We start from the raw sequence: 12,781 nt of genomic DNA on the forward strand, positions 1-12,781 counted from the left end.
CCCCGCACTCTCCCCTCCCCCGAACTCTCCCCCTCCCCTGCACTCTCCCTCTCCCCCGCACTCTCCCCTCCCCCGAACTCTCCCCCTCCCCTGCACTCTCCCTCTCCCCCGCACTCTCCCCTCCCCCGAACTCTCCCCCTCCCCTGCACTCTCCCTCTCCCCCGCACTCTCCCCTCCCCGAACTCTCCCCCTCCCCTGCACTCTCCCACTCCCCCGCACTCTCCCCTCCCCCGAACTCTCCCCCTCCCCTGCACTCTCCCTCTCCCCCGCACTCTCCCCTCCCCCGAACTCTCCCCCTCCCCTGCACTCTCCCTCTCCCCCGCACTCTCCCCCTCCCCCGCACTCTCCACTCCCCCGCACTCTCTCCTCTTCCCCGCACTCTCCCCCTCCCCCGCACTCTCCCCTCCCCCACACTCTCTCCTCTTCCCCGCACTCGATCCCTCCCCCGCACTCTCCCTCTCCCCCGCACTCTCTCCTCTTCCCCGCACTCTCCCTCTCCCCCGCACTCTCCCCCTCCCCCGCGCTCTCACCTCTCCCCAGCACTCGCCCCATCCCCCGCACTCTCCCTCTCCCGCACTCTCCCTCTCCCCCGCACTCTCCCGCTCCGCCGCACCCTCCCCCGCGCTCTCATCTCTCCCCAGCACTCTCCCCCTCCCCCGCACTCTCCCACTCCCCCGCACTCTCCCCCTCCCCCGCACTCTCTCCTCTTCCCCGCACTCTCCCCCTCCCCCGCACTCCCCCCTCCCCCGCACTCTCCCCCTCCCTCGCACTCTCTCCTCTTCCCCGCACTCTCCCCCTCCTCCGCACTCTCCCCCTCCCCCGCACTCTCCCCCTCCCCCGCACCCTCCCCCTCCCCCTCCCCCGCACTCTCCCTCTCCCCCGCACTCTCCCCCTCCCCCCATCCTCTCCCCCTCCCCCTCCCCCGCACTCTCCCTCTCCCCCGCACTCTCCCCCTCCCTCGCACTCTTTCCTCTTCCCCGCACTCTCCCCCTCCTCCGCACTCTCCCCCTCCCCCGCACTCTCCCCCTCCCCCCACCCTCTCCCCCTCCCCCTCCCCCGCACTCTCCCCCTCCCCCCACCCTCTCCCCCTCCCCCTCCCCGGCACTCTCTCCTCTTCCCCGCACTCTCCCCCTCCCCAGCACTCTCCCCCTCCCCCGCACTCTCCACTCCCCCGCACTCTCCCCTCCCCCGCACTCTCTCCTCTTCCCCGCACTCGCCCCCTCCCCCGCACTCTCTCCTCTTCCCCGCACTCTCCCCCTCCCCAGCACTCTCCCCTCCCCCGCACTCTTCCTCTTCCCCGCACTCTCCCCCTCCCCCGCACTCTCCCCTCCCCCGCACTCTCTCCTCTTCCCCGCACTCTCCCCCTCCCCAGCACTCTCCCCTCCCCCGCACTCTCCCCCTCCCCGCACCCTCCCCCGCACTCTCCCCCTCCCCTCCACTCTCCCCCACCCCGCACTCTCCCCTTCCCCCGCACTCTCATCTCTCCCCCGCTGCCTCCCCCTCCCCCGCACTCTCCCCTCTCCCCCGCACTCTCCCCTCCCCCGCACTCTCCCCCTCCCCCGCTCTCTCCCCTCCCCCGCACTCTCCCCTCCCCCGCACTCTCCCCCTCCCCCGCACTCTTCCCTCCCCCGCACTCTCTCCTCTTCCCCGCACTCTCCCCCTCCCCCGCTCTCTCCCCTCCCCCGCACTCTACCCTCCCCCGCACTCTCCCCCTCCCCCGCACTCTTCCCTCCCCCGCACTCTCTCCTCTTCCCCGCACTCTCCCCCTCCCCAGCACTCTCCCCTCCCCCGCACTCTCTCCTCTTCCCCGCACTCGCCCCCTCCCCCGCACTCTCCCTCTCCCCCGCACTCTCCCCCTCCCCCGCACACTCCCCCACGCCCTCACCTCTCCCCAGCACTCGCCCCCTCCCCCGCACTCTCCCTCTCCCCCGCACTCTCCCCTCCCCCGCACACTCCTGCTCCCCCGCGCTCTTCCCTCCCCCGAACTCTCAACTCTCCCCCGCACTCCGCACTCCCCCGCACTCTCCCACTCCCCTCCACTCTCCCCCACCCCGCACTCTCCCCCTCCCCCGCACTCTCCCCCACCCCGCAATCTCCCCTTCCCCTGCACTCTCATCTCTCCCCCGCTGCCTCCCCCTCCCCCGCACTCTCCCCTCTCCCCCGCACTCTCCCCTCCCCCGCACTCTCTCCTCTTCCCCGCACTCTCTCCTCTTCCCCGTCCCCCGCACTCTCCTTCTCCCCCGCACTCTTCCCTCCCCCGCTCTCTCCCCTCCCCCGCACTCTACCCTCCCCCGCACTCTCCCCCTCCCCCGCACTCTCCCCCTCCCCCGCACTCTCTCCTCTTCCCCGCACTCTCTCCTCTTCCCCCTCCCCCGCACTCTCCTTCTCCCCCGCACTCTTCCCTCCCCCGCACTCTGTCCTCTTCCCCGCACTCTCCCCCTCCCCAGCACTCTCCCCTCCCCCGCACTCTCTCCTCTTCCCCGCACTCGCCCCCTCCCCCGCACTCTCCCTCTCCCCCGCACTCTCCCCCTCCCCCGCACACTCCCCCGCGCCCTCACCTCTCCCCAGCACTCGCCCCCTCCCCCGCACTCTCCCCCTCCCCCGCACTCTCCCTCTCCCCCGCACTCTCCCCCTCCCCCGCACACTCCCCCGCGCCCTCACCTCTCCCCAGCACTCTCCCTCTCCCCCGCACTCTCCCCTCCCCCGCACACTCCTGCTCCCCCGCGCTCTTCCCTCCCCGCACCCTCCCCCGCGCTCTCACCTCTCCCCAGCACTCGCCCCATCCCCCGCACTCTCCCTCTCCCCCGCACTCTCCCCTCCCCCGCACTTTCACCTCTCCCCCGCACTCTCCCCCCCCCTCCAATCTCCCCCACCCCGCACTCTCCCCCTCCCCCGCACACTCCCCCGCGCCCTCACCTCTCCCCAGCACTCGCCCCCTCCCCCGCTGCCTCCCCCTCCCCCGCACTCTCCCCTCTCCCCCGCACTCTCCCCTCCCCCGCACTCTCACCTCTCCCCCGCACTCCCCACTCCCCCGCACTCTCCCCCTCCCCTCCACTCTCCCCCACCCCGCACTCTCCCCTTCCCCCGCACTCTCATCTCTCCCCCGCTGCCTCCCCCTCCCCCGCACTCTCCCCTCTCCCCCGCACTCTCCCCTCCCCCGCACTCTCCCCCTCACCCGCTCTCTCCCCTCCCCCGCACTCTCCCCTCCCCCGCACTCTCCCCCTCCCCCGCACTCTCCCCCTCCCCCACACTCTCTCCTCTTCCCCGCACTCTCTCCTCTTCCCCCTCCCCCGCACACTCCTTCTCCCCCGCACTCTTCCCTCCCCCGCACTCTCTCCTCTTCCCCGCACTATCCTCCTCCCCCGCACTCTCCCCCTCCCCCGCACACTCCAATCCCCCGCACTCTCTCCTCTTCCCCGCACTCTCCCCCTCCCCAGCACTCTCCCCTCCCCCGCACTCTCTCCTCTTCCCCGCACTCGCCCCCTCCCCCGCACTCTCCCTCTCCCCCGCACTCTCCCCCTCCCCCGCACACTCCCCCACGCCCTCACCTCTCCCCAGCACTCGCCCCCTCCCCCGCACTCTCCCTCTCCCCCGCACTCTCCCCTCCCCCGCACACTCCTGCTCCCCCGCGCTCTTCCCTCCCCCGAACTCTCAACTCTCCCCCGCACTCCGCACTCCCCCGCACTCTCCCACTCCCCTCCACTCTCCCCCACCCCGCACTCTCCCCCTCCCCCGCACTCTCCCCCACCCCGCAATCTCCCCTTCCCCTGCACTCTCATCTCTCCCCCGCTGCCTCCCCCTCCCCCGCACTCTCCCCTCTCCCCCGCACTCTCCCCTCCCCCGCACTCTCCCCCCTCCCCCGCTCTCTCCCCTCCCCCGCACTCTCCCCTCCCCCGCACTCTCCCCCTCCCCCGCTCTCTCCCCTCCCCCGCACTCTTCCCTCACCCGCACTCTCCCCCTCCCCCGCAGTCTCCCCCTCCCCCGCACTCTCTCCTCTTCCCCGCACTCTCTCCTCTTCCCCCTCCCCCGCACTCTCCTTCTCCCCCGCACTCTTCCCTCCCCCGCACTCTCCTTCTCCCCCGCACTCTTCCCTCCCCTGCTCTCTCCCCTCCCCCGCACTCTTCCCTCACCCGCACTCTCCCCCTCCCCCGCACTCTCCCCTCTCCCCCGCACTCTCCCCTCCCCCGCACTCTCCCCCTCCCCCGCACTCTCCCTCTCCCCCGCACTCGCCCCCCTCCCCCCGCACTCTCCCCCTCCTCCCCCTCCCCCGCATTCTCCCCCTCCCCCGCACTCTCCCCCTCCCCCGCACTCTCCCCTCCCCCGAACTCTCACCTCTCCCTCGCACTCCCCACTCCCCCGCACTCTCCCCCACCCCTCCACTCTCCCCCACCCCGCACTCTCCCCCTCCCCCGCACTCTCCCCCACCTCGCAATCTCCCCTTCCCCTGCACTCTCAGCTCTCCCCCGCAGTCTCCCCCTCCCCTGCACGCTCCCTCTCCCCCGCACTCTCCCCTCCCTCGCACACTCCTGCTCCCCCGCGCTCTTCCCTCCCCCGAACACTCACCTCTCCCTCGCACTCCCCACTCCCCCGCACTCTCCCCCACCCCTCCACTCTCCCCCACCCCGCACTCTCCCCCTCCACCGCACTCTCCCTCTCCCCCGCACTCTCCCCTTCCCCGCACTCTCCCCCGCGCTCTCACCTCTCCCCAGCACTCGCCCCCTCCCCCGCACTCTCCCCTCCCCCGAACTCTCAACTCTCCCCCGCACTCCCCCTCCCCCGCACTCTCCCCTCCCCCGCGCACTCCAATCCCCCGCACTCTCTCCTCTTCCCCGCACTCTCCCCCTCCCCGCACCCTCCCCCGCGCTCTCACCTCTCCCCAGCACTCGCCCCATCCCCCGCACTCTCCCTCTCCCCCGCACTCTCCCCTCCCCCGCACTCTCCCCTCCCCCGCACTCTCACCTCTCCCCCGCACTCCCCACTCCCCCGCACTCTCCCCCTCCCCTCCAATCTCCCCCACCCCGCACTCTCCCCTTCCCCCGCACTCTCATCTCTCCCCCGCTGCCTCCCCCTCCCCCGCACTCTCCCCTCTCCCCGGCACTCTCCCCTCCCCCGCACTCTCACCTCTCCCCCGCACTCCCCACTCCCCCGCACTCTCCCCCTCCCCTCCACTCTCCCCCACCCCGCACTCTCCCCTTCCCCCGCACTCTCATCTCTCCCCCGCTGCCTCCCCCTCCCCCGCACTCTCCCCTCTCCCCCGCACTCTCCCCTCCCCCGCACTCTCCCCCTCCCCCGCTCTCTCCCCTCCCCCGCACTCTCCCCTCCCCCGCACTCTCCCCCTCCCCCGCACTCTCCCCCTCCCCCGCACTCTCTCCTCTTCCCCGCACTCTCTCCTCTTCCCCCTCCCCCGCACTCTCCTTCTCCCCCGCACTCTTCCCTCCCCCGCACTTTCTCCTCTTCCCCGCACTATCCTCCTCCCCCGCACACTCCAATCCCCCGCACTCTCTCCTCTTCCCCGCACTCTCTCCCTCCCCAGCACTCTCCCCTCCCCCGCACTCTCTCCTCTTCCCCGCACTCGCCCCCTCCCCCGCACTCTCCCTCTCCCCCGCACTCTCCCCTCCCCCGCACACTCCCCCACGCCCTCACCTCTCCCCAGCACTCGCCCCCTCCCCCGCACTCTCCCTCTCCCCCGAACTCTCAACTCTCCCCCGCACTCCGCACTCCCCCGCACTCTCCCACTCCCCTCCACTCTCCCCCACCCCGCACTCTCCCCCTCCCCCGCACTCTCCCCCACCCCACAATCTCCCCTTCCCCTGCACTCTCATCTCTCCCCCGCTGCCTCCCCCTCCCCCGCACTCTCCCCTCTCCCCCGCACTCTCCCTCCCCCACACTCTCCCCCTCCCCCGCTCTCTCCCCTCCCCCGCACTCTCACCTCTCCCCCGCACTCCCCACTCCCCCGCACTCCCCACTCCCCCGCACTCCCCCCCCTCCCCTCCACACTCCCCCACCCCACACTCTCCCCCTCCCCCGCTCTCTCCCCTCCCCCGCACTCTCCCCTCCCCCGCACTCTCCCCCTCCCCCGCACTCTCCCCCTCCCCCGCACTCTCTCCTCTTCCCCGCACTCTCTCCTCTTCCCCCTCCCCCGCACTCTTCCCTCCCCCGCACTCTCTCCTCTTCCCCGCACTATCCTCCTCCCCCGCACACTCCAATCCCCCGCACTCTCTCCTCTTCCCCGCACTATCCTCCTCCCCCGCACACTCCAATCCCCCGCACTCTCTCCTCTTCCCCGCACTCTCCCCCTCCCCAGCACTCTCCCCTCCCCGCACTCTCTCCTCTTCCCCGCACTCGCCCCCTCCCCCGCACTCTCCCTCTCCCCCGCACTCTCCCCTCCCCCGCGCTCTCACCTCTCCCCAGCACTCGCCCCCTCCACCGCACTCTCCCTCTCCCCCGCACTCTCCCCTCCCCCGCACTCTCCCCGCGCTCTCACCTCTCCCCAGCACTCGCCCCCTCCCCCGCACTCTCCCCTCCCCCGAACTCTCAACTCTCCCCCGCACTCCCCCTCCCCCGCACTCTCCTTCTCCCCCGCACTCTCCCCCTCCCCCGCACTCTCCTTCTCCCCCGCGCACTCCAATCCCCCGCACTCTCTCCTCTTCCCCGCACTCTCCCCTCCCCCGAACTCTCAACTCTCCCCCGCACTCCCCCACTCCCCCCGCACTCCCCCCCTCCCCTCCACACTCCCCCACCCCACACTCTCCCCCTCCCCCGCACTCTCCCCCACCCCGCAATATCACCTTCCCCTGCACTCTCAGCTCTCCCCCGCAGGCTCCCCCTCCCCCGCATACTCCCCTCTCCCCCGCACTCTCCCCTCCCCCGAACTCTCCCCCTCCCCTGCACTCTCCCTCTCCCCCGCACTCTCCCCTCCCCCGAACTCTCCCCCTCCCCTGCACTCTCCCTCTCCCCCGCACTCTCCCCTCCCCCGAACTCTCCCCCTCCCCTGCACTCTCCCTCTCCCCCGCACTCTCCCCTCCCCCGAACTCTCCCCCTCCCCTGCACTCTCCCTCTCCCCCGCACTCTCCCCTCCCCCGAACTCTCCCCCTCCCCTGCACTCTCCCTCTCCCCTGCACTCTCCCTCTCCCCCGAACTCTCCCCCTCCCCTGCACTCTCCCTCTCCCCCGCACTCTCCCCCTCCCCCGCACTCTCCACTCCCCCGCACTCTCTCCTCTTCCCCGCACTCGATCCCTCCCCCGCACTCTCCCTCTCCCCCGCACTCTCCCCCTCCCCCGCACTCTCCACTCCCCCGCACTCTCTCCTCTTCCCCGCACTCTCCCTCTCCCCCGCACTCTCCCCCTCCCCCGCGCTCTCACCTCTCCCCAGCACTCGCCCACTCCCCCGCACTCTCCCTCTCCCGCACTCTCCCTCTCCCCCGCACTCTCCCGCTCCGCCGCACCCTCCCCCGCGCTCTCACCTCTCCCCAGCACTCGCCCCATCCCCCGCACTCTCCCTCTCCCGCACTCTCCCCCTCCCCCGCACTCTCTCCTCTTCCCCGCACTCTCCCCCTCCCCCGCACTCCCCCCTCCCCCGCTCTCTCCTGTTCCCCGCACTCTCCCCCTCCCCCGCACTCCCCCCTCCCCCGCACTCCCCCCCTCCCTCGCACTCTCTCCTCTTCCCCCGCACTCTCCCCCCTCCCCCATCCTCTCCCCCTCCCCCGCACTCTCCCTCTCCCCCGCACTCTCCCCCTCCCTCGCTCTCTCTCCTCTTCCCCGCACTCTCCCCCTCCTCCGCACTCTCCCCCTCCCCCGCACTCTCCCCCTCCCCCCACCCTCTCCCCCTCCCCCTCCCCCGCACTCTCCCTCTCCCCCGCACTCTCCCCTCCCCGGCACTCTCTCCTCTTCCCCGCACTCTCCCCCTCCCCAGCACTCTCCCCCTCCCCCGCACTCTCCACTCCCCCGCACTCTCTCCTCTCCCCCGCATTCTCCCCCTCCCCGCACCCTCCCCCGCGCTCTCACCTCTCCCCAGCACTCGCCCCCTCCCCCGCACACTCCCTCTCCCCCGCACTCTCCCCCTCCCCGCACCCTCCCCCGCGCTCTCACCTCTCCCCAGCACTCGCCCCATCCCCCGCACTCTCCCCTCCCCCGCACTCTCACCTCACCCCCGCACTCCCCACTCCCCCGCACTCTCCCCCTCCCCTCCACTCTCCCCCACCCCGCACTCTCCCCTTCCCCCGCACTCTCATCTCTCCCCCGCTGCCTCCCCCTCCCCCGCACTCTCCCATCTCCCCCGCACTCACCCCTCCCCCGCACTCTCACCTCTCCCCCGCACTCCCCACTCCCCTGCACTCTCCCCCTCCCCTCCACTCTCCCCCACCCCGCACTCTCCCCTTCCCCCGCACTCTCATCTCTCCCCCGCTGCCTCCCCCTCCCCGCACTCTCCCCTCTCCCCCGCACTCTCCCCTCCCCCGCACTCTCCCCCTCCCCCGCTCTCTCCCCTCCCCCGCACTCTCCCCCTCCCCCGCACTCTCCCCCTCCCCCGCACTCTCCCCCTCCCCCGCACTCTCTCCTCTTCCCCCCACTCTCTCCTCTTCCCCCTCCCCCGCACTCTCCTTCTCCCCCGCACTCTTCCCTCCCCCGCACTCTCTCCTCTTCCCCGCACTATCCTCCTCCCCCGCACACTCCAATCCCCCGCACTCTCTCCTCTTCCCCGCACTCTCCCCCTCCCCAGCACTCTCCCCTCCCCCGCACTCTCTCCTCTTCCCCGCACTCTCCCCCTCCCCAGCACTCTTCCCTCCCCCCGCACTCTCTCCTCTTCCCCGCACTCGCCCCCTCCCCGCACTCTCCCTCTCCCCCGCACTCTCCCCCTCCCCCGAACTCTCAACTCTCCCTGCACTCCGCACTCCCCCGCACTCTCCCACTCCCCTCCACTCTCCCCCACCCCGCACTCTCCCCTCCCCCGCACTCTCCCCCACCCCGCAATCTCCCCTTCCCCCGCACTCTCCCCCTCCCCGCACCCTCCCCCGCGCTCTCACCTCTCCCCAGCACTCGCCCCCTCCCCCGCACACTCCCTCTCCCCCGCACTCTCCCCCCTCCCCGCACCCTCCCCCGCGCTCTCACCTCTCCCCAGCACTCGCCCCATCCCCCGCACTCTCCCTCTCCCCCGCACTCCCCCCCTCCCCCGCACTCTCCCCCTCCCCTCCACTCTCCCCCACCCCGCACTCTCCCCTTCCCCCGCACTATCATCTCTCCCCCGCTGCCTCCCCCTCCCCCGCACTCTCCCATCTCCCCCGCACTCACCCCTCCCCGCACTCTCACCTCTCCCCCGCACTCCCCACTCCCCTGCACTCTCCCCCTCCCCTCCACTCTCCCCCACCCCGCACTCTCCCCTTCCCCCGCACTCTCATCTCTCCCCGCTGCCTCCCCCTCCCCCGCACACTCCAATCCCCCGCACTCTCTCCCCTCCCCCGCACTCTCCCCTCCCCAGCACTCTTCCCTCCCCCGCACTCTCTCCTCTTCCCCGCACTCGCCCCCTCCCCCGCACTCTCCCTCTCCCCCGCACTCTCCCCCTCCCCCGAACTCTCAACTCTCCCCCGCACTCCGCACTCCCCCGCACTCTCCCACTCCCCTCCACTCTCCCCCACCCCGCACTCTCCCCCTCCCCCGCACTCTCCCCCACCCCGCAATCTCCCCTTCCCCCGCACTCTCATCTCTCCCCCGCTGCCTCCCCCTCCCCCGCACTCTCCCATCTCCCCCGCACTCTCCCCTCCCCCGCACTCTCACCTCTCCCCGCACTCCCCACTCCCCCGCACTCTCCCCCTCCCCTCCACTCTCCCCCACCCCGCACTCTCCCCTTCCCCGCACTCTCATCTCTCCCCCGCTGCCTCCCCCTCCCCCGCACTCTCCCCTCTCCCCCGCACTCTCCCCTCCCCCGCACTCTCCCCCTCCCCCGCTCTCTCCCCTCCCCCGCACTCTCCCCTCCCCCGCACTCTCCCCCTCCCCCGCACTCTCCCCCTCCCCCGCACTCTCTCCTCTTCCCCGCACTCTCTCCTCTTCCCCCTCCCCCGCACTCTCCTTCTCCCCCGCACTCTTCCCTCCCCCGCACTCTCTCCTCTTCCCCGCACTATCCTCCTCCCCCGCACTCTCCCCTCCCCGCGCTCTCACCTCTCCCCAGCACTCGCCCCCTCCCCCGCACTCTCTCCTCTTCCCCGCACTCTCCCCCTCCCCAGCACTCTCCCCCTCCCCCGCGCTCTCACCTCTCCCCAGCACTCGCCCCCTCCCCCGCACTCTCCCCCTCCCCCGAACTCTCAACTCTCCCCCGCACTCCGCACTCCCCCGCACTCTCCCACTCCCCTCCACTCTCCCCCACCCCGCACTCTCCCCCTCCCCCGCACTCTCCCCCACCCCGCACTCTCCCCCACCCCGCACTCTCCCCCTCCCCTGCACTCTCCCCCCCCGCACTCTCCCCCACCCCGCAATCTCCCCTTCCCCTGCACTCTCATCTCTCCCCCGCTGCCTCCCCCTCCCCCGCACTCTCCCCTCTCCCCCGCACTCTCCCCTCCCCCGCACTCTCCCCCTCCCCGCTCTCTCCCCTCCCCCGCACTCTCCCCTCCCCCGCACTCTCCCCTCCTCCGCACTCTCTCCTCTCCCCAGCACTCGCCCCCTCCCCCGCACTCTCCCCCTCCCCCGCTCTCTCCCCTCCTCCGCACTCTCCCCTCCCCCGCACTCTCCCCCGCGCTCTCACCTCTCCCCAGCACTCGCCCCCTCCCCCGCACTCTCCCCTCCCCCGAACTCTCAACTCTCCCCCGCACTCCCCACTCCCCCGCACTCCCCCGCTCCCTCCATCTCCCCCCACCCCGCACTCTCCCCCACCCCGCACTCTCCCCCTCCCCCGCACTCTCCCCCACCCCGCAATCTCCCCTTCCCCTGCACTCTCAGCTCTCCCCCGCAGGCTCCCCCTCCCCGCACCCTCTCCTCTTCCCCGCACTCTCCCCCTCCCCCCACTCTCCCCCTCCCCCGCACTCTCCCCTCCCCCGCACTCGATCCCTCCCCCGCACTCTCCCTCTCCCCCGCACTCTCCCCTCCCCCGCACTCGATCCCTCCCCGCACTCTCTCCTCTTCCCCGCACTCTCCCCCTCCCCCGCACTCTCCCCCTCCCCCGCACTCTCCCCTCCCCCGCACTCTCTCCTCCCCCGCACTCTCCCCCTCCCCCGCACTCTCTCCTCTTCCCCGCACTCTCCCCCTCCCCCGCACTCACCCCTCCCCCGCACTCTCCCCCTCCCTCGCACTCTCTCCTCTTCCCCGCACTCTCCCCCTCCTCCGCACTCTCCCCCTCCCCCGCACTCTCCCCCTCCCCCCACCCTCTCCCCCTCCCCCTCCCCCGCACTCTCCCTCTCCCCCGCACTCTCCCCCTCCCTCGCACTCTCTCCTCTTCCCCGCACTCTCCCCCTCCTCTGCACTCTCCCCCTCTCCCGCACTCTCCCACTCCCCCCACCCTCTCCCCCTCCCCCTCCCCCGCACTCTCCCTCTCCCCCGCACTCTCCCCTCCCCGGCACTCTCTCCTCTTCCCCGCACTCTCCCCCTCCCCGCACTCTCCCTCTCCCCCGCACTCTCCCCCTCCCGCACGCTCCCCCGCGCTCTCACCTCTCCCCAGCACTCGCCCCCTCCCCGCACTCTCCCTCTCCCCCGCACTCTCCCCCTCCCCCGCACCCTCCCCCGCGCTCTCACCTCTCCCCAGCACTCGCCCCATCCCCCGCACTCTCCCTCTCCCCCGCACTCTCCCCTCCCCCCGCACTCTCCCCTCCCCCGCACTCTCTCCTCTTCGACGCACTCGCCCCATCCCCCGCACTCTCCCCCTCCCCCGCACCCTCCCCCGCGCTCTCAACTCTCCCCAGCACTCGCCCCATCCCCTACACTCTCCCTCTCCCCCGCACTCTCCCCTCCCCCGCACTCTCACCTCTCCCCCGCACTCCCCACACCCCCGCACTCTCCCCCTCCCCTCCACTCTCCCCCACCCCGCACTCTCCCCTCCCCCGCACTCTCCCCCTCCCCCGCTCTCTCCCCTCCCCCGCACTCTTCCCTCACCCGCACTCTCCCCCTCCCCCGCACTCTCCCCCTCCCCCGCACTCTCCCCTTCCCCCGCACTCTCCCCTCCCCCGCACTCTCCCCTCCCCCGCTCTCTCCCCTCCCCCTGCACTCTCCCCTCCCCCGCACTCTCCCCCTCCCCCGCACTCTCCCCCTCCCCCGCACTCTCTCCTCTTCCCCGCACTCTCTCCTCTTCCCCCTCCCCCGCACTATCCTCCTCCCCAGCACTCTCCCCTCCCCCGCACTCTCTCCTCTTCCCCGCACTCGCCCCCTCCCCGCACTCTCCCTCCCCGCACTCTCTCCTCTTCCCCGCACTCGCCCCCTCCCCCGCACTCTCCCTCTCCCCCGCACTCTCTCCTCTTCCCCGCACTCGCCCCCTCCCCCGCACTCTCCCCCTCCCCAGCACTCTCTCCTCTTCCCCGCACTCTCCCCCTCCCCCGCACTCTCCCCACTCCCCTCCACTCTCCCCCTCCCCCGCACTCTCCCACTCCCCTCCACTCTCCCCCACCCCGCACTCTCCCCCTCCCCCGCACTCTCCCCTCACCCGCACTCTCCCCCTCCCCCGCACTCACCCCTCACCCGCACTCTCCCCCCTCCCCCGCACTCTCCCACTCCCCTCCACTCTCCCCCACCCGCACTCTCCCCCTCCCCCGCACTCTCCCCCCACCCCGCAATCTCCCCTTCCCCTGCACTCTCAGCTCTCCCCCGCAGTC

The 12,781-nt window shown here is 72.7% G+C and overlaps 1 protein-coding gene across 1 annotated transcript; it reads left to right on the forward strand.

Moving 5' to 3' along the window:
- Positions 1-295: 295 nt before the first annotated feature.
- Positions 296-2,688, forward strand: LOC139243040 (uncharacterized; the record flags this gene model as incomplete). Its single annotated transcript, XM_070870652.1, has 2 exons — positions 296-337; positions 2,631-2,688. Coding segments are annotated over 2 exons (100 nt in total), but the record flags the coding sequence as incomplete, so codon positions are not given.
- Positions 2,689-12,781: the final 10,093 nt, after the last annotated feature.

Source organism: Pristiophorus japonicus, unplaced genomic scaffold (genome assembly GCF_044704955.1).
Source record: "Pristiophorus japonicus isolate sPriJap1 unplaced genomic scaffold, sPriJap1.hap1 HAP1_SCAFFOLD_1584, whole genome shotgun sequence".
NCBI classification, from domain to species: Eukaryota; Metazoa; Chordata; class Chondrichthyes; family Pristiophoridae; genus Pristiophorus; species Pristiophorus japonicus.